General features: G+C 39.7%; 1 protein-coding gene across 1 annotated transcript in view; it reads left to right on the top strand.

Annotated features, from left to right (window-relative positions):
- LOC122808285 (melatonin receptor type 1C-like) overlaps positions 1–21,827 on the top strand; it is a 184,296-nt gene that overhangs the window by 120,869 nt on the left and 41,600 nt on the right. The window contains exon 3 of the mRNA XM_044079249.1: positions 49–223. Within this exon, the coding sequence (XP_043935184.1) occupies positions 49–223 (175 nt within the window). The remainder of the gene's footprint in view (positions 1–48; positions 224–21,827) is intronic.

Here is a 21,827-nt window from a genome sequence, read left to right as displayed (position 1 = left end):
AAGGGATTATTAAGTGTTTCTATGAATATTCTCAACATAAATGTCAAGTGCACTGACTGCAAGGCCCTTGCTTATAATTACACTGCCTTCCCAGCATATGAAATCTCAAAAGGTTTAACCAGCTTCCTAGCTGGTGTTATGTTCTTTACAACCTTCATGGACATTCTTGGAAATCTGCTAGTGATTCTGTCTGTCTTGGCAAACAAGAAACTCAGAAATGCTGGTAAGCTGGACAAAAAGGAAATGAAATGGACTTAATATATCATGTTTTGTTTCTTGTTTTTGATTCATTGATTTGTTAAGTTTATTTAGGAAGAAAATAGATTTCTAAGATAGACAGAATTATGTTTGCTCACAAGTTCAGACATACACATGCATGTTCACATATACATGCGTGTCTGTGTGTGTGTGTGTGTGTGTGTGTGTGTGTGTGTGTGTGTGTGTGTGTGTGTGTGTGTGTGTGTGTGTGTGTGTGTGTGGATGTATGTGTGCGTGTACATACACATAGATACCTCCATGCATATCTATGTATGTTTGTACCTGTATATGCATCATTCTAATTTTCGATATTTAAATACTTTAAGTATCTAAAGATACATGGAGAAAGACATTCAGTCACAGTCAGATATAGTCATATATTTATAAATATTAAAATAGCAAACAGTAAAGTAGGAAGTGATTTTTCATAACCTCAGACCCATAAGTCTGGCTACTCGCATATGCAAGGCCATGGAAAGAATTAGCATGGACCTGATAATCAATAACACAGGAAACCTACAGACACTGGATCCTACCCAATTTGAATTTGACAAAGATAGATCATGTCTACTTAACCTGATGAATGTTTTCAGTAAGGTCTCTAAAGCTATGGACCCATGCAAAACAGTGCACATTGCCTACTATGATCTGGCCAATGAATTTGACACAATACCTAACTTCAAAAATTAGGCATAAACTGATATGTCACCCAACTCACTGATAGGATATAAGAATTTAGAATAATCTACCTCTTCATAGACAGCAGTCACTAGCAGAGTCCCACAGGGACTGGAGCTGTGGCCTTTTCTTTTTGTCATCTACTTCTTGAAAGTCAAGGTAAAGGCCATTGCCTGACCCAGTCTGCATACATTTAGGCATGGTCACTGAATCACCTAAAGACACTAATACCCTTCATAAGAGTCTGACAAAGACAAACAACTAGTGTCAGAGCTATGGACTAAAACTCAGTGTGAAAAAATATGCATAATAGTGCCCTGTGGAAAGATTGCCACCCCTGGAAATTACCACATTAATAATACACCCATAAAAGTGAACCCACTGATTAGACATCTGTGGATGCACATTGACAGTAAACCTACCTTTGACCACAAATGTCTAATGTTGGAATCAATCTATATTACACAATTTATATGTGAGTGAATGACATCCAGGATCAGGGAGATCATGGTTCAGCTGTACTTGGCTGTCATCAGATCAATAATCAAGTGCAATGCACTCTTAATTATGTACCTGACCAGGTACTTGCAACAGCTTGAGAGATCACAGAAGTTCCTCACAAAAATAATACAGGGTATAAACAACAAATCCTATGCAGACCATCCAAAACCCTGTCCTTATACTCAGCTTCCTATTGACTGCTTCATAGCAATCTATGCCAAGCCTACAAGGCATCCTCTAATCCCACACTGATGGAGTTAATGCACATATGCAAATCAATAGCATCAGAAATATATGCAGTGAGGACCTAAACGTCATCTGTGACATACACAGGACATGTTAAAAGGACAGGCATGTGTATTCCAAAAGTTAATCCTTCTTTGGAACAGGCTTTCTATTCATGTGAAGCAATGTTTATCCCTAACACTTTTCAAATGTAACTTATATCGATGGATGGAAAATCATGAATTTATCCCTGGTCTGGCACTTATGTATCCAATGGACAGGATTAGCTTAAGGAATGTTGATGTGTACAAACCTATATCGTAACCATAAAATACCTTGCTGTACTGACACACATCAGCAATATTTTGTTGAATTTGGGGTAAGTTTATCTAGGCCTAAAAAATGTCTCTTGGACCAGCAGCCTAGTACCCACTTAAGAACCTATAAACCTTAAAAAAAAGTTTTATATACTATCAGCATGAAATGAAAATAATGCATGCAGTTAAATATACAGTGTGCATTTTTTGTGAAAAAAAAATCAAACTCCAACTTATAAGATTATGATGTTCTTACTTTTCATATGAAATCAATGTATTTCAGTGTTAATGTTTTTGACTGCATGTTTTATTTAAATTTTAAATATTAAAAGGGTATTTAAGAATTATTTTATAAGCATGGCCTAATGAAAGAGGGTTAGTGAAAATCATAGCTGTTTAAAATCCTTTCCATCCTAACTTGTGTCTTGCTGTATGAGTGAGAAAGCATCCGTAAAATGTTGACTGGCTTGACAAGCAATGTCAATCTTTTAAATATTTTTTTAATTAAAATTTTAGCAGACAGACACGTTTTAACACAATGAAAAAAACTTCCCATTTACTTGACAATAATTCAGCATTTCTCATAATGATTAGTTAAAGCAGCTTGCCTACTAGAATTAAAAGATTATTTTCCACTTGCTGAGAAACAAACTGAATAGAAATACATGCCTAGATGTACTATTAGGTCTGTATTACAACATCAAAAAGACCCAAACTCAAACAGCTTAAATGCCAAAAATGCTGGATCTCGAAGTCGCTACCCGCTAATTATATATACCAAACTCCAAGATTGCACTAAAGTGAGGAAAGGGCATATATTCTGATCTTCACTGTACTGCAATCTTACAAAAAAACACATCAATGAACGACATTTCTGACGTTAAAGCTGTTTGATGTTCAGCCTCTTCGATTTCATGATAGGAACCCATACTATTTATTATTTCAAGTAGGTTCTCTACATTTAGCGAGTGTATATAGAAATTTCACTGATGATATGTTTACTGAATTGGCAAGTTAATCCTGACTTTGTTAGCTCAGTCACTCACTCACTGAAGGATTTTTAAACTATGTGATTAGAGGAGTTGGGAATGTTAAATAGTTTAACACTCACAAAATAGAAGAAAACCACAGAAAAACCGACCAGCAGAACGTGAGCAATCCAAAGGACACCAAGTTTATTGAAGTTAAATGCTTTCCTCTCTATTACAGAGACTTCCTCAGAACAATATTACACAAAAACCCAGCCAAATATATACCCATTCAAAATTGCGCCAAAAAATTAAAGCAATGCATACACATCAAATTACAACACTAAAAATATTGCATGTAGCAAATAACAAAATTAAATAAATGTTACCATAAAATGTTACCAGAAAGGCTCATCCAGACTCTGCTACACTTTGCTGTGAAGGAAAGGTTAGTTTGCTTATATTTTTTGTATTACTGTATTGCCTTTCTATATTTTGAATACTGTAGTTTGTTTTCTTTACCTTGTGTTTTGCTTGCATTCTGTTTTAACAGCATATTAAAACTTCAAAAGAGACCACAGCTCTCTCTGTTCTGAGTCAGGCAGAACCACTGTCTTTCTAGTTGCCCGCCTCTTATGTTAATCTGACCATATATCTCATTTCTCTCTACTTTCACTGGCTTATGTGAGTAATCACAAAATCATCATTTTTGAAATCCCACCCCTTCAATTATTTAAATTTATTGGCCATCCTACAGTATTTCATAGTACCAAATTAGAAAAGTGACCACCCCTTTCAATCCATCTTGCTGTTTTAAAAATAGTAACTCTCCACTAAACCTTAACTTTTTAAATAGGTAAAACTCAAGTTACCTACTTTCACATCTAACTTCTGTAGTGCACACTGCAGAGTGCATTCTTTTCAATCTTACCTTTAAGAATCCCTGTGACTAGCACTTTCTCTAATACCTGCTGGAAAGCACAAGGAAGCCTTAAACTCATACAAACACTGAACTCTCCTTGTTAATAAGGAGAAATTAATAGTAGGCACTAAATAGCCTATAATTGCAAAGTACCTTGCTAAGGAAACAGCTCCTGTACTTTGCAAAGAAAAAAAAAAGCCCCAAACCAGGCATGTCCAAGGGTCAGCTTCCGGTGATTTCTCCTGTCCACCTGGTGAATCTGGGCATACTGGGGCAATGCAGTAATTGCCTCATGTACACAGACAACCCTCTCCTCCTACCACCCAACACTACAACCTGTGAGAGATGCACTTACATAGCTAAAATGGAAGCAAAGCTCTCTCCACCCAAGATTGTGCTAAACAGTCAAGAGGAGAAGGTTAACACCCACACTACACCTCAAGCAACACATAGCCCTTCTAAACCCGCACCACCAACACCCACATGTAGCAACACTAAATCCACATATGCAGAGGCCCTTAACTGTAACCTGCCCAAGCAACAAAGACCTCTGAAGCTAAAACGCAAACAAGCACCAATCACAACCAATGTGTCACATAGTTCACAACACCAGTGTGCCACCCAGCAACAGCCCCTAAGGCAAGACAATGTACCTAACACTTTAGTCATAGGTGACTCTATAGTCCGGCACACTGATGTCCCTCTCACCAGGTTGAATAAGGAGAAAATTACAGTCAGCTGCCTGTCGGGTGCCAGGATTCGCCACATAATGCATGCACTCAAGTCACTCCACAACAAGTACAAATATGACTCTGTCATTGTCCATGTTGGAGTGAATGACTTGAGACGTACCTCCCTGGACTACATGAAAAGAGACATGGAAGAGCTCTTGGATCATGTGGCCCAGGCAGGTATGACCCTAGCCCTGAGTAGCATCCTGCCTTCGCCCAGAATGATACCACAATATAAGGATAAAATGACTGACGTCAACAATTGGCTAAGCTTATGGTGTCATTCAAAGGGGATCCAGTATCTGTCTGCCTGGGATGACATGATTGACAGACCACAATGCTTTGCCAGAGATGGTCTGCACCTGTCACCCCTGGGATTCAGGTTACTGGCTAAGGCTCTTGCCACCCCTATAGTGCCTTTTTTAGGCAAACTTCAAAGGACAAAACCACCACCGTAACAGGTACAAGCATGCAAAATCTGAAGGTAATGCTACTCAATGCTAGAAGTCTAAACCTCAAAATGCACTCTCTCGAGGCACTCCTAAAAATGGAGAACATCGATATCTGTGCAGTAACTGAGACCTGGTTCAAGGCTCCAGAGAGCACCCCTGCAATACTGGGCTACAACTCTTACCACACTTTTCGGCCACCAAACCAGGACCGAAACAATAAAGGTGGAGGAGTGTCAATATTCACCAAGGATATTCACACCACCAGGCTAGTTGGCCAACACAATGTGTCTGAAATTCTCCAAGTGCAACTAACACTAGGTAAGACTGCAATCCAAATTGTAGCTTGTTACAGATCCCCCACCATACCCCAAGATTCTCACTACACCTTTTTAAACATACTGGAAAATATTAAGATAAAACCAAACACCCTAATACTGGGTGATTTTAACTACCCTGCCATTAACTGGGAAAACTACTCATGTCCCAACACCTTTGCGCAACGGTTCTTGGAATTCATAAATTCCAATGCCCTGGATCAAATAATCCATAGTCCCACCAGGGGCTCCAATATCCTAGACCTGGTCATTACCAACATGGCAAATCAATGCTCCATACCTATGGTCACCCCCTCGTTAGTCAGGTCTGACCATAAGCTAATCACCCTTAACATCCACATCCCCCCCCACCCCCAGTAAAGAAACCACCATAAAAAACTTCTCCAAAGCCAACTTCATGCTACTCAAGTCAGAAGTGACAAACTTCATGACACCCATGCAGACGGGAACTGAAAGTTCAACTGCTGAATCCTACACTAAGGCACTGTACGAGCACATCCTCTCATGCATGAATCGTGCCATCCCAAATAGAACCAAAATTCTCTCATCCAAAAAAAGGAAGCCAATCTGGTGGTCCCCTGCCATAAACAAACTTTACAACAAAAGGAAGAAACTTTTGCAGAAAAGAGGAAAATCCCAGGATGCAAAAAACTCCCTTACTAGCCTCAGTAAGAAACTGAGATGCCTCATAAAATCCTCCAAAGCTAGTTATGAAAATAAAATTGCCAAAGATTCCAAAGACAACCACAAAGCATTCTATAACTATGTCAAGAATCTAAATGGCAATGCTCAGATCTGCTCTGAGCTAAAATAGAATGGCAATAGATATACTGATCCAAAGGATATTGCCAATATCCTGGCAGATCGATTCAGTGCCAACTTCACCCCCCTCTCACCCCCTAAATGGCCCATCTCAATACCGGAAGATTGCCAAATTCCAGTAATAACGGCCACACAGGTACAAAACGCACTCTCTAAAGCCAAGAATACAGCATCCATGGGACCAGATGACATCCCGGGCTGTGTACTACATGAACTACAATATGAACTGGCACCTCACCTAAGTGTCATGTTTAATCATAGCCTCACCTCAGGTTTCGTGCCCATTGAGTGGCGCAGAGCTACAGTTATCCCAATCCACAAGGGGATCCACCTTGGATCCCGGAAACTACCATCCCATCAGTCTGACAAGCCTTATCTGCAAGGCCATGGAGCATATTATCATGGAACTTATAAACAAAGACATTGGCAACCTTCAAACACTGGACCCCACCCAGTTTGGGTTTGTGAAGGGCCGATCTTGTCTCCTGAACCTGATTGACTTCTTTGAATCAGTCTCCAGAGCCATGGACAAGGGTAAGGTGGTCCACACAGCCTATCTAGACCTTGCCAAGGCCTTTGACACCATCCCCCACTCTGGAATCATAGATAAAATTACTAAGTTGGGTATTAATCCCTATGTCACCCAATGGGTTGCTAAATGGCTTACTGATAGAACCCACACTGTAAAAGTAGCCGACTCCAAATCCAGCTCCAGACAAGTGACAAGTGGAGTACCTCAGGGTTCAGTCCTGGGGCCGCTCTTGTTTGGCATCTACTTCTCTGAAGTACAGATCAACACTAAGGGACTCTGGCTAACAAAGTTTGCAGATGACTGCAAACTGGGAGCCATTATTGAATCCCCAAATGATGTGGATACTCTACAAAAGGGCCTTACAGAAACAGATGCTTGGTGCCAGAGCCATGGGCTCAAGCTCAATGCCAAGAAATGTATTGTTATCCCCTTTGGGAAAAAACATGTATCCATGAATTACCATATAGGTGGCAGTACACTAAACACAGAAAGTGTGATAAGAGACTTAGGGACACAGGTGGACAGTGGTCTCACCTTCGATAACCACATCGCCACAACAGTCAGGAAATCCTTCTATGTGGCACACCTCATCACGAAGGGCTTTTCATCCAGAAAAAAGGAGGTCATTGTCCCACTGTACTCATCCCTCATTAGACCCATTACAGAATACAACGCCCCATTTGGTATGTACCTCTCAAGACATCTGCAACAACTGGAAAGGCCTCAGAAATACCTCACTAAAAGAATCACAGGCCTAAAGCAGATGCCCTACGCTAACCGCCTTAAAAACTCCAGCTATACTCTGTCGCATATCGTCTACTCAGAGGCGATCTCTGCTTAACATACAAGGCCATGTCAAACCCAGAGCTGTTGGACATGCTACACTTAAAGAAATCCCAATCCCTCACAGCTACACACTCCAGGGATCTAAACCTTGTCATCACAATAAACAAAACATGCTGGAGGGATAGGTTCCTGACCCAGAGACTCCCCAGACTCTGGAATAGATTGCCCATATATGTCAAGCAGAGTGCCTCTTTGGACCTCTTCAAGAGGAACCTTGACGTTTGGATGGGAGAAAGGAAATTCACCCCAGGGATCACGTCAGTCGCCCTGCTAAACAGGGGTCCAGGAAAGTAAATAATGTGGGAAGAAATAGCCAGGGAATTAGGTTCATAGGTTCATAGGTTCATACTAGGCTATCTGCCCAAGGGCATTTATAAGCCTAGTCCATAGTTATTTGGCTTTCGCCACCCCTTTAGTTTGAATAAAACTATGCCTATTATTTTGCTGTGCCTCTGTCAAGCAGTGACACTGAAGTAATCCCTGGGGTATATCTGCGATCCCCCATCCATTGGTCAAGATTCCTCTTGAACAAGGCCAGCGAGGTGCTCTGCCTCACATGTACCGGGATTTTGTTCCACAGCATAGGGAGTCTCTGGGTGATGAATCTGTCCCTCCAGCACATTCTATTAATAACTGTGTCAAGGTTTAAGTCTCCCGCCCTTGTGGTTCTGAGGGATCTAGATTTTTTGAGGTGAAGCATATTCATCAAATCAGGGTTTGACATGGCCTTATATGTCAGGCACAGGTCACCTCTGAGCAAGCGGTATGAGACTGAATAGAGCTGGAGTTCTTTCAGTCGGGCAGCATAAGACATATTTTTGAGACCCTTTATCCTTTTGGTGAGGAACTTTTGGGGCCTTTCCAGCTGCTGCAGGTGTCGGGTCAGATACATTCCGAATGGGGCATTGTACTCAATCATAGGTCTAATGAGTGATGAGTACAGGGGACGATGACCTCCCTTTATCTAGATGTGAATCCCTTCATGATCAGGTGGGCAATGTAGAAGGTTTTCCTAACTACTTTAGCAACATGAGTGTCAAACGAAAGGCTACTGTCAACCTGGGTCCCCAGATCCCTGATGACTTCTTCTGTGCTCAGTGGATTGCCACCTATATGGTAGCTAGGGGTAACCTTGTTTTTCCCGAAGGGTATGACTATGCATTTCTTGGCATTTAACTTTAGGCCATGGCTCTGGCACCAGTTATCCATTTCTGTGAGGCCCTTCTGAAGGATATCTGTGTCAGATGTGTTTTCGACTATGGCGCCCAGTTTGCAGTCATCTGCAAACTTTGTCAGCCATAACCCTCCTGTGTTTGCTTGTACTTCAGAAAAGTAGATGCCGAACAAGAGTGGACCCAGGACTGAGCCCTGTGGGACACCACTTGTGACAGGCTTTGAGTCTGACATGGCTCCAGCAACTCTGACCCTCTGGGTTCTGTCACTTAGCCAGTTTGCAACCCATCTTGTGATGTATGGGTTTACATTCAAGCTGATGAGTTTTTCAATGATACCCGAGTGGGGTATTGTGTCGAAGGCCTTTGCCAGGTCAAGGTAGGCTGTATGGACTGCTTTTCCCTCATCAATGGCCTTGGTGACTGTCTCGAAAAAGTCAACCAAGTTTAAAAGGCATGATCTGCCTTTGACAAAGCCAAACTGGGTTGGATCCAAAGTCTGCAAGTTCCCTATGTCTTTATTTATGAGTTCCATTATGATCCTCTCCATGGCTTTGCAGATAAGGCTTGTCAAGCTAATGGGACGGTAATTTCCAGGGTCAGTGGAGGCACCGCCCTTGTGAAGTGGGACCACAGTCGCCGTGTGCCACTCCTTGGGTATGTATCCTGAGGTGAGGCTAAGATTAAACAGCTGTCCTAACTGCGGGTTTAATTCCTCATTGAGTTTGTGGAGCACACAGCCGGGGACACCATCCGGTCCCATGGATGCTGTGTTTTTTGCTTTGGAGAGAGCAGTTCTCACCTGGGCGTTGGAGATGTTTGGGGGGCTACAATCCTCTGGTATAGATATCTCTCCTTTTGGGGGAGTTTGCACTGAACCTGTCAGCCAGTATGTTGGCAATGTGTGTAGGTTCAGTAATCTTCACATCATTTTGAACTAATTCTGAGCATATCTGGGAGTTTCCTCCTAGGTTTCTAACATAGCTAAAGAAGGCCTTATGATTGTTTTTGAGTCCTTGGCGATTTTTCTCTCAAAATTTGCCTTGGATGATTTTATGAGAGCTCTTAGTTTTTACTTATAATGATCAAAGGTGTCTTACCTTTCAAGGATTTTGCTCTATCTTGTAGTAGCTTCCTCCTTTTGTTGTAGAGCTTGTTTATGGCTGGGGTCCACCAGACTGGACGCTTGCCTTTGGTACAAAGAGTCTTAGTTTTGTTTGGGATTGCCTGATCCATGCAGTCCTGTAGGTGCTGGTAGAAGGCATTTGTAAGTGATTCAGCGGTTTGAGTAATGTTTACCACTGGCTCAGGGGCCTTAAAGGAGACCACACTAGTTTTTAGAAGTGTGAAGTCGGCTTTTGAGAAGTTTTTCACTGTGGTCTTTTTTATTTCAGGTGGGGGCGGGATGAGGACCTCCAGCGAGATTATTTTATGATCTGATCTCAGCAGTGAGAGGTATACTTCCAGTGTTGAACATTGTGATCCCATGTTCGTGATGATGAGATCAAGTATGTTTTCTCCTCTTGTGGGGATGGTGACTAGTTGTTCCATGGCATTTGAGTTTATGAACTCCAGGAACCTTTGGGCTAGAGTGTTTGGGCTTGAGTAGTGTTCCCAGTCTATATTAGGGTAGTTGAAGTCACCTAGTATGATGGTGTTTGGAGATACATTTATCCCCTCCATTGTTTTCAGGAAGGCCATGTGAGGTTCCTGAGTTTGAGAGGGTGGCCTGTAACATGCTACAAATTGCAGAGCAGTCTTGCCTATGGTTAATTGCACCTGGATGGTCTCCGATGCATCGTGCATTGCCACCAACCTTGAGGTGTGGGTGTCCTTTATGAATATGGACACCCCTCCTTTCTTGGTGTTGTCCGGATTTTGGGGCCGGAACGCATGATATGAGGTGAAACCTGATAGTGCTGGGGTGCTCTCAGGAGCCTTGAACCAGGTTTCTGTCACAGCACAGACATCGATGTTCTCCATACTGAGAAGGGCCTCGAGTGCGTGCATCTTGAGATTGAGACTTCTGGCATTGAGCAGCATTACCCTTAGTTTTTACTTTTTGTGTTCTAGGGTGGTAGGTTTAGAATTTGAGCCTTGCCTAAAAAGGCACTATGGGGTGGCAAGAGCCTTTGCCAATATCCGGAAGCCTAGGGGTGACAGGTGCAAGCCGTCCCTTGCGAAGCAGCGTGGCTTGTCCAGCATGTCATCCCAGGCAGACAGACATTGGATCCCCTTTGAATGACACCAGAATTTAAGCCAATTATTAAAGCTGATCATCTTATCACTGTATTGTGGCATCATTCTAGGTGAAGGTAGGATACTGCTCAAGGTCAGGGTCATACCTGCCTGGGCTACATAATCAGAGAGCTCCTCAATGTCTCTTTCATGTAGTCCAAGGAGGTACGTCTCAGGTCGTTGACACCAGCGTGGACAATGACTGAGTCGCACTTGTACCTGCTGTTGAGAGACCTGAGTGCTTGTGTTATGTGGCGGATTCTAGCGCCCGACAGGCAGCTTACTGTGACCTTCTCCTTACTCAGTCTGGTGAGCGGGACGTCAGTGTGTCTGACTATGGAGTCACCTATGACAAGTATGTTTGGTGTTGTATTTGGCCTTAAGGGCAGTGACTGCTTTGCACACTGATTTTGTTGTTTATGTGTTGTTTGTGTGGTGTATTGAGTTTGCAGTTGCTTGGGTGTCTGCTTTGGAGGCCTCTGCTGTTTAGGTAAATTTTTACTCAGAGCCTCCGAGTATGTCTTAGTGTGTTTATGTGTTTGATTCAGTGGTGTGGTTGAGTTATGTGAGACTGGTATTGTGGTGTGTGTGTAGTTGCCTTCTCCTCCTGCCTGGTCTTGCCAGTCCTGAGTTGAGAGAGCTCAGCCTCCAGTCTGGCTAATAGCTGCATCTCTCACAAGTGTTAGTGTTACGTGGGAGGAGGAGAGGGTTGTCCGTGTACATGAGGCAATTGTAACATTGTCTCAGAATTCCCAGATTCACCAACTGGGCAGGAGAGGACGCCAGCATCTGACCCTTCGACATGCTAGAAAGAATTATGAGTTGGTATGAGACAGAAAAGTAGTGGGCTTAGCAGGGAAGTGGGCACTCCTGGGGGGTTTTGCTAGTGCAAGATTTGTATAATAATTGTTATGGCTAGGCTTGTATAGGCCCTAGGGCTGATAGCCTAGTACCAACCTATGAACCTATGAACCTATGAACATTATAATATGTTAATAAATTATTAAATAAAATCCATGTTAACATTACTAACCTAAAATTCGATCAAGTTTTAAAACACTAGCAATGCTTATAATTTCATTGATACCTGGGTAACAAGAGGCATTTAAAAACAACTGCCATCTCAATTCCATCATATCCAAATGCCCATCTGTAATGCACCCCTGTTCATCCAACATTAACTGCTGTAAAACCAAAAATTTTAAATCATGTGTTGGATTTACATTGATATGTCTATACAAAGCACTAGTAACCCTACAATGTCTGATGTCACCCAGATGTTCACCTATTCTTAATTTAAATTTTTTACAGATTTTCCCAATGTAGAAACTAGAACATTTTCCACATTTAGCCATATACACAATATTTTTACTATTACAATTGTAGTGGCCTCTAATACTGACAGTCTTCCGATTAACCCTAATTTGACCTCCAGTTTCTTGTATATATTAATGAAACAGTTGATTTTTTTAAATTTACCTATGTTTATAGTAAGAATAAAATTGTCTACTTAGATGTAGAACTTGAGATAGATTGGTGAATTCACCAAAAGTCCACATTCTCAAATTCCTATTTGGATTATGGGAGCTGGCAGTCGGAAGACTGTCAATATTAGAGGCCACTACAATTGTAATAGTAAAAATGTTGTCTATATGGCTAAATGTGGAAAATGTTCTTGTTTCTACATTGGGAAAACCTGTAGAAAATTTAAATTAAGAATAGGTGAACATCTGGGTGACATCAGACATTGTAGGGTTACTAGTGCTTGTATAGACATATCAATGAAAATCCAACACATGATTTTAAATTCTTGGTTTTACAGCGTTGCTAGTGTTTTAAAACTTGATCGAATTTTAGGTTAGTAACATTAACATGGATTTTATTTAATAATTTATTAACATATTATAATATTTTATGGTAACATTTATTTAGTTTTGTTATTTGTTACATGCAATATTTTACTGTTGTAATTTGATGTGTATGTATTGCCTTAAATTTTTGGTGCAATTTTGAATGGTTAATTGAGGGGTGGGTATATATTTGGCTGGGTTTTTGTGTAATATTGTTCTGAGAAAGTCTCTGTAATAGAGAAGAAAGCGATTAACTTCAATAAACTTGGTGCCCTTTGGATTGCTCACATTCTGCTGAATGTTAAATAGTTTACATTTATGGCTGAGGATGCCTAAAAAAAGAATGTGTATGTCAGTGAAACAGATGAGTATGGGCAATTTAGCTGAAAATTTCATGCACTTTGTCAAATGCAGGATGGAATTTTTCTTTCTTTTTTTTTTTTTTTTTTTTACTGCGTCATTGTTAAAAAGGTATTTCAGTTGGAAACAGTGCAACAAAATGTGTCTGTAATCTGAATTTTGAATTACATAGACTCATTGATTTGCATTAATCATTATATCCCTCTCGGTAAAATGCTTGTGTGCCCAATACTATTTTACCACAATTTTTAAGTGAAAAAGCTATGTTTTATGTTAACACACACTTAAGGCCAATAATCAAGAAGGACGTCTCTTACAGGTTCATAGGTTTATGGATAAGTACTAGACTAGCTGCTCTTGTGGGCTAGTTTAAGCATTGACAATTTCCCTTTTTCTGCTTAAATTAACCTATCCCATGGTTAGAAGTTGGCCTTACCAATCCAGTGATCAATAACTACATATTAACCCTATCGAAAATAACTGGGACCATAGCACAGATCATTTGACTCTTTTAATAAATAATTATAATTTAATAATCATTTAATTATTTTAATTCAATAATTAGACTCTTCTTAGGATTAGAGTTTGCATTGGGTCAGTTTTATTTAACAGTTCTCTTGCAGAATCATGGATCACAATAATGCACAATTTTACTACAGCAAGTAGATTTGGGAATTGTACTCTGGGTCTTTGGGTAAGGGTAGAAGAGCTAATCTTCATATCACTGGAGGACACTATAAAACCTGGCCACATAAAATGTATTTCCAGTACTGTTAAATAACATGCCTTAATTATAAATTTTCAATGTAAAATTCAGATGCATAATATAGAAAGGTTATACCTTATTTAAGATATCTTAATTATATGGTTACTGTCAAGTACAACAATTCATCTGAGTAGTTAATTTTGTATAATGGGCAGCCACGGTGGTGCAGTGGTTAGCATTGTCTTCTCACAGCAAGAGGATCGCCAGTTCGATCCTCAGCTGGGGTGCCTTCTGTGCGGAGTCTGCATGTCCTCCCTGTGGTCGCATGGGTTTCCTCCGGGTGCTCTGGTTTCCTCCCACATCCCAAAGACATGCTGCAGGTAGGTTGGACACTCTAAATTGGCCCTAGGTGTGAGTGCGTGTGTGTGTGCCTTCTGTGGAAGGTTGGGCGCCGGGCTGGCAACTTGACACTGTAAAACTCCACTGCCAATCATGAGCGGACAGGTGATCCGCTGTGGCGACCCCTAACCAGGAAAAGCCAAAAGAAGAAGAAGCAGTTAATTTTGTGTAATCTTACTTCATCATTTGTCATAAGTACATGTATGGTCCAATGAATTATGATTTATGAATTACTCTATAAACTGTATTGCCATTGCATGTTTATCTCTAATATTTCTCTGTAGAGTCTACTGAAAATAAAACTTCAAAGTTAGACACTCCTGGTTAACAAATGTAATAAGGGATTAAATCGATATACAAGGAAAATAATAAATAAATAAATAACTATATAAATATATCTGTCAGTGCCAGGGAATGCATGGTGGTTTGTGGTTTGTTAATGCTGGAAATGTTTTGAATGGTAAGGTATTAGGGACAGTTATAGTCTGAAACTCCTTGATGTTATTAAATTTCACTGTGGCTTACTGACTCTGTGGCATAGAAAAATAGAGTTCTTACTCTGACTCAGACATCCCAGGATTAGTTAGTGACCTAGGTGCTGAAAGAACCTACAGGAGAAAGAGAGGAATGACCAGCCTGGGCATGCTCATCTGTCTTGATGGGAGGGATGGACCACGTGTATAAGGACAAATGATCTGCCTTTAAATTTCTTGTAGAGACTGAGGTGAGAAGAAGAAGAAGGCTGTGTATGAGGGAAGGGGCGAAGAGGCACTAAGAAAAACAAACCTCTCAGATTAATCACTGACAGCAGCAGGAAAATAATTCTACTAAAAACTAATAAAAAAAAATCTTCCACTGGGACTAGTTGAATAAAAAACTATGGGAACATATTATTTATTCTGGTGATTACTGACTATTGATGTGGTGTTCGCTATCCATTCTTCCACATGAATTGGTAGATGCACATGAATTGTTGAAACCTTGAAGTAAATTATATTGTTAAAGGGCAAAATCCATCGTTGCCTACATGTCTGTGTTGACATTATGACATTTGCATGCTTCAAAATTATTGATATAGACAAACACAATAGTACTAGTTGAAAAGTGTACACAAATACAGAGTCAGGTAAACTGAATGCTGCAGACAGGAGCATAGTAAGCTCTTTGCATGGAGTAAAGAAATCAGACTGTTCATGATAAAAGATAATGACACTGGAAGAGTTAAAATGTGTGACTTACATGACTCTATTCAAACTTCTTGTATGTTACATTCAGAACTGCAAATGATTCAGAGTCTCTGTGCACAACTGTGATGCAAAATGAACAAATTTTCAATAGCTCAGACATCATTTTCATCATGTCTCTATTTTCCTAGTGCAATTAATATGTTCAGAAGCAAGCAATTGCAGGGTGATTTTATAACACATTTGGTAACTCTAGGTTCAAAATTGTATTGGGAATACTTTTCTCCCTCACTTACTGTCATTCTAACAGCCTTTCTAGTGCCATTGCTGGGTCGACCAGCACTCCAATTCATTCCCAAATCCAATTCCAAAATTTACACTGGGACCAGAAAGGAAACTAAAGGCATCACGAGTAGTTCATTTTCCATCTTTTAGCTGTTTTTTTCCTTTTTTTACATATTTCCTGTCCCACTTTCTGTTACTCTTCCTGTGGTACACATCTCAGTGGGAACTCCCCTCTTTGGACCATGTCTTGCCTTAAAGAGTATCATTGGCAAATTCCTTTCCCCCAGGATAGGTGTGCCCATCTCTTCCTGCCACTCAGTCAGTTGCCTGAGCAGCAAACTAAACCCAGTTTGTCTGGGCATTATTCTTCTATGCCACTGGAGCAGCAACAATTTATATTGGTGTCTTGACTTGTTTATCTTCATATTGAAGACCACAGAATTTGTGCTCATACCAGATAAGTTCCTAGAATGCCTTATCTCTGTGAAGAAAATATATGTATTTCAGATTTTAAGGCTTGTAAACTGCTAAGAAGAACTGAGCAAATGCATAAATGCATATATTTGCCAGTTGCACTAGACCCTTCTAAAAGTGTATTCTGTAATAGATGGAACAGGCTTGTCCCTAATGTAATTTGCAAATAGTATGCACCTTGTGTTAGTATATATTGTTGCATAAGATGAATATAAAACAGTTGTTGTGCTATATGGAACTTGATAAAAATATATCCAATGTACAACATTCAAAGCACGTTGCATGTACAGGAGCCGGAGTCAGGCATAGAATACTTGATCAGTATGAATATCCCATCCAGATTCCAGCAGTTCCATAAATTCTAGTAGGGAATTCTGATGTTGAAGTGTCTTAACCCAATGTTGCAGATACATTATACTGTTCAAAATTGCTAATAACAGCAGGTTCATGTCCAGGTACCGTGCCATGAAATCTAATGACAGTTGTGAATCTCACAGCCTAATGTAGAAGCTAAAATGTCAGATCGGATAACACAATACATCTTGAAGTCCTTGATTTGCTTTCCTCATTCTAGACTTATAAACCATGTAAGCCTCACCATGTTGCTTAGCTGGAATGAAGTCTGGGGTTGCCTAAGAAATGAGGCACTTATGCTTTGTAGCCTGAGCCAGATAATGTGTGAATATATAGTTATGAGATGCTAACTTATTTATTGTCTTTTCAGAACTATAGTATTATTGATACATGTAATCAAATGTCTGCAGTAAATACCAGCATGGTACTACTACCCTTCCATCTACCCTGCCCCCCCACTCACACACACATGCAGCCACAAGTCTGTGATTATCCCAAAAAACAGTAACACAACTGGTCAGACCATTACTTCATGGTTTCGCCTTGGGTAGCCTTTGACTCAAATAAGTAAGTGCACACTGGACATCAGAAATTAACTCACAGGCCACCACTGTGGCATAGACTATGAATCCCATTACTGTTTCCAACAAAACATGGATTTTGTTAGAGTCTGAGTGCTGTGAATTATATTATCTAACTGGGGATAGAGAAGAGTGAGCAGCTAGAGCCTGCTCAGCTGTCTCTGGAGGAAATATGAGGGACACATGAATGGGAGAGCTCTCTATATTGAAGTCCCATGTGGACACCAGGGATTTAAGGAGCCGCTTGCCTTCAAGAGAGCAAAATGTTTGAGGCAGTCTCTTGCAGATGTGGGAAAGAAGCTTTCATATGCACCCATCACATGTGATCTCTTGGATATTATTGGCATTATCAAACTGTAGCCAATGTGTCCATAACTGCAAAATCTCTCATTATCAAAGAAGGATGATAGTACTATCCTTGTTGATTATTCCTCCTATGCATGAACAATGGACTGGCTGTAGGCATCTTGCCCGACAAAAGAATGAATGCCTCAGTTAGTCAGATGGAGGGATGATGATAGCTATTAGGAAATCTGAAGCACAACAAAAGTAAATATATTCAAAAACAAAGTACTTATTCATTATATTTCATTTAGCACATTTCCTTGAATGCTTCACAGACTGGAAACTAATCTGCTCAATGATGTTTCAAAAATAAATGTTAAAGGAATCAGAAAGCAACAGATATTTTATCTCCTGCTAAAATTAATAATCCCTTAAGCATAGTGAGCATATCTGTCAATTTTGCAGTTTTTATAATACAACTACTTGACTTTTAGAATAATATGAACCCTTCCTGAAGAAATAATACGTTTATGTTGTTAGATAGAGTTCTTAAAGGTTTTTATAGAATGCTAAATGAAGGTTTCAAAAAAGCAGATCTACCATGACTAGCAAATTACCTCTTGATGAAGGTCTCATAATAATACAAATGTTTGGGTAGTTCCAGGGGCAGCTTATGCTCAGCTGTAAAAAAGAAAGAAAAGAAAAGAAGAAAAGCTGAAAAAAAAGAAAGAAAACAAACACAAGTCCCAGAACTTCATGCGTGTGCACTCGAGGGGTTTTCCGATATCCGGACTGCTGGTAAATCAATCCGGAGCATGCGCACAGAATCTGGACTGCTGGTGAGACAGTCTGGATTACGAATACAGCATTCAACAGCAGAGATCCCAGACATCAGTGCATTTACAACTGCATAGACTGGATGGGGATTGGACTGCAAAGTCTGCAGTCTGGCTAGCAGCTTGCAGCCAGCAAAGAGCTGAGGTATGGTGAGTGTGTGTGTGTGTGTGTGTGTGTGTGTGTGTGTGTGTGTGTGTGTGTGTGTGTGTGTGTGTGTGTGTGTGTGTGTGTGTGTGTGTGTGTGTGTGTGTGTGTGTGTGTGTGTGTGTGTGTGTGTGTGTGTGTGTGTAATGCCCCAGTTAAATATACCTAGTGGCTAGAGAGAACTCAGGAAATATACTTGGTGGCTAGACTCAATTTTGAATTCACTAAATAATGACAGGCATTTGAATTTCAGACTTCATATTCTTCAGAAAGTACATGGAAACACATACCCTTTTATTCTAGCAATTTTCTGTTTATAAGATCAATATTTGAAATGTGTCCCTATTTTTTGGGGCTGCATTCCCCCATTATTGGAATTGTCCAGGTTTTTTGTGCTAAGAGGTTGAGAGCTATGTTGAGAATTGAATTCACTGAATATGTTTGGGAGCTGTATTCCCCCATTATTGGCTTGGTCTAGGTGTTTTGTGCTAAGAGGTTGAGAACTATTGTGAGAACTGAATTCACTAAATGATACCCATTTAAGTTTCAGTCTACCTTACTTTCAAGAAATAACTGATTTGGCATAGTGGTATGTTACTCTGACTATATTGCACAGGATGCAGGGTTCAAGACTTGCCAGTGAAATGCATGGTGGTAACACAGCATTTTATTCTACTAACTTTCCAAGATTATACAAGCAATGTTTAAAATGTATCTTTAGTTTTTGGGCTTTTGTCCCCCCCAATAAATACTGGCTTTTTCCAGATGTCTTGTGCTTCAAAGTTGAGTGATACAGTTGAGTGTTGAGTGCATTTTACAAGGAGCTGAGAGCTTGAAGAGAAGTTTAATGCTGCTTATGCTGAGTCAGTTTGTATTGTTAATAGCACAACAGATAGTGTACTTGCTTTTGATGCAGAAGGCTTCTACCTCCCAGTATATAGATGCATTGCTGATACTGTAGTCTGCTGTACTTTTAAAATGGGTGGATGCTGCAGTCCTGAGAATGTCCTCTTTGGCAGAGATACCTAGTAACAATGAACCTGTTATCAGTTTGCCTTCCATTCCCTGTTGCAATATTACTAGCTTATCATTTTTTTTTATTTAACATAGTCAATGTATTCCTCAACGGCAACAGGCACATTATTTGTAGATGAAACAATGAAATATAAAGTTGTTTGCTAGAAGCAACCTCTTCATTAGTTACAAATCTCTTTAATGTGGAATTATCTAGTTGAACGACTTTTACTTTTGCAGAGATTGTGCATATTTACTGATACTGGTGGATTGTAGAAGTTTGAGTAGACTTTTATGATGGAAATGTTCGGAACTGGGAAGTTTTCTCATTATTGGTGCATGCATTTTGTTTCATTGTTTACTGGAAAAATGTTCAAAACAAGAAATTATACCCTCTAACAGCTGTACTGTATTATACAAGGAATATAATTTAATAAAATCAGGAAGGTGTTTCAAAGAACACATGTATGTTTCCTGTGCAAGGGGCCTATGATTTGAAAACAGCCCATAGTTAATCTTTATCTGTCACTGGCCAGATGTAGTTTTTTTTTTAAATGTGGGTTTCAATGAACGTGAGTCTTAAGGGCAGAGAAGTTTTAATGATAAGTCTATTTTCATTGTGAGACTGCATTGCTTTGTTTAGCAAATGTCTATTAGTGTTTGTGCTGTAAAATGTAAAATAAAAAATTTAAATGAAATGCAAATCATCATGGAAGTAAAACAGTATGCACATTACAGTGTTTATGGTAAATTGGGGGAAATAGCCAAGTAATGGGACATTGGAATAGCTGCAGGGGGGAGGACCCATTCAACCATGATTTTGTGAGGGGAGAAGGGTGGCAAACTCAGACAGCCCCAGCTGAACTATACCTCTTAACTGTCCAGATTTTTGCAGAATGAATACATTTTTGCTTCTTATTTTTGGTTTGTTCCTCATAAAATTTGTGTTTTTCTGGCAAATCATTTAGGAGCGAAATCACTAAATACTGACAGACATTGAGTTTCAGACTTCATAAAAATTGCATGCTAAAGCAAGACCTGTTGTTTTGTCAACTGTATAAGTTTATACAAGAGCAATTTTTAGCACTGTTTGTATGTTCTCCCAATATATTTGGCCTTGTCCAGATTTCCTGCGTTAAGAGGATGAGAGGTATGTGCAAATAAATCACTTTATCAAATTAGGTATATCCAAACCTCTCAACTATCCCAGATTTTGGCTCAACATGTTGCTCTCCCCCCTAATAATCCCCCCGCAAAATGGCAAATTTGGAAGAAAACATGGAGGGTTTACAATTAAGAAATAATTGTAATGATCAGAGTTATAGATTACTTTTAATTTCAGAAATGCATGTAGATCCTCTTATTTTGTCAGCTGCTCAAGTTAACAGTACTAATATTTAAAAAGTGTCTCTTTTTTGATAGGTTCCCAGCTGTATTGCGTGGTTATTTTATATTTTTGCATCACATTTTTTGTCCGTGTTTCATAAAATTGTGGTTTTCTGGAAAATTAGCAGCAAATCCTTAAAGACTGAAGTTAGAAAATAATGACATACATTTGAGTTTCAGATTTCATACCCTTCAGAAAATTTATGCTAACACAAGACCTACAATTCTATTATATTTCTAAGTTTATAATAGCAATATTTAAAAATGTTCCTTATTTTTGGGCCTTTATTACACTTCTGTTCATGGTTTTGTCCTGATTTCTTGCTCTGAGGCTGAAATTTGTGACAAATATGTCAGGGCCTTTTCTTTCAGCCAGAGACATTTCAAATTGTGACATACTTGTTGCACCCCACTCCCCCATGTAGTGACTCTATATGTGTCCAAGCAAGGCAAGGAGCAGTTATGCATTGTAAGAGTGCAGAGTATCCCCCCATCCAAGTAGACAGAAGTACTACAGTGGCTTTTTATCTGTCCTTGATTTTGCAGAATGTTCTGGTTTTCTGTTGTATTTTTATACTGTTGATGTATGCTTCTTATTCAGAAACTGCATGTCATTGCAGTGCCTGTTGCTCTCTGTTTAAGCTTTAATGACAATCAGGTAAGCTTGTCTGAGACTGTAAGATACAAGTAAGCTTTAATAAGCATACTGTTAAAGAATTACCAACATTGAAAGCCTTTTTGTTGTTGCCATGCAGAGAATATTTACATAACTAGACAGCATGTAAGCCTTAGGTATTGAAATGCATATGGCAGTATTTGTAATAAAGGACAGGATTACAGTATTTTCAGAAGCTCATTACATTTGTTGGAGACTTACAATCATCTTTGCAGGCTTTACCCATAAACTAAACAGACTGCCAATATATCATGTGTGGTCCATAACCTGTGCAGTAATCCTTTAAGCAATTTAC

The sequence above is a fragment of the Protopterus annectens genome, chromosome 8.part0, assembly GCF_019279795.1.
Source record: "Protopterus annectens isolate FY-2018-M chromosome 8.part0, PAN1.0, whole genome shotgun sequence".
Classification (NCBI taxonomy): Eukaryota; Metazoa; Chordata; order Ceratodontiformes; family Protopteridae; genus Protopterus; species Protopterus annectens.
This window is presented reverse-complemented; position numbering and strand designations above follow the sequence as displayed.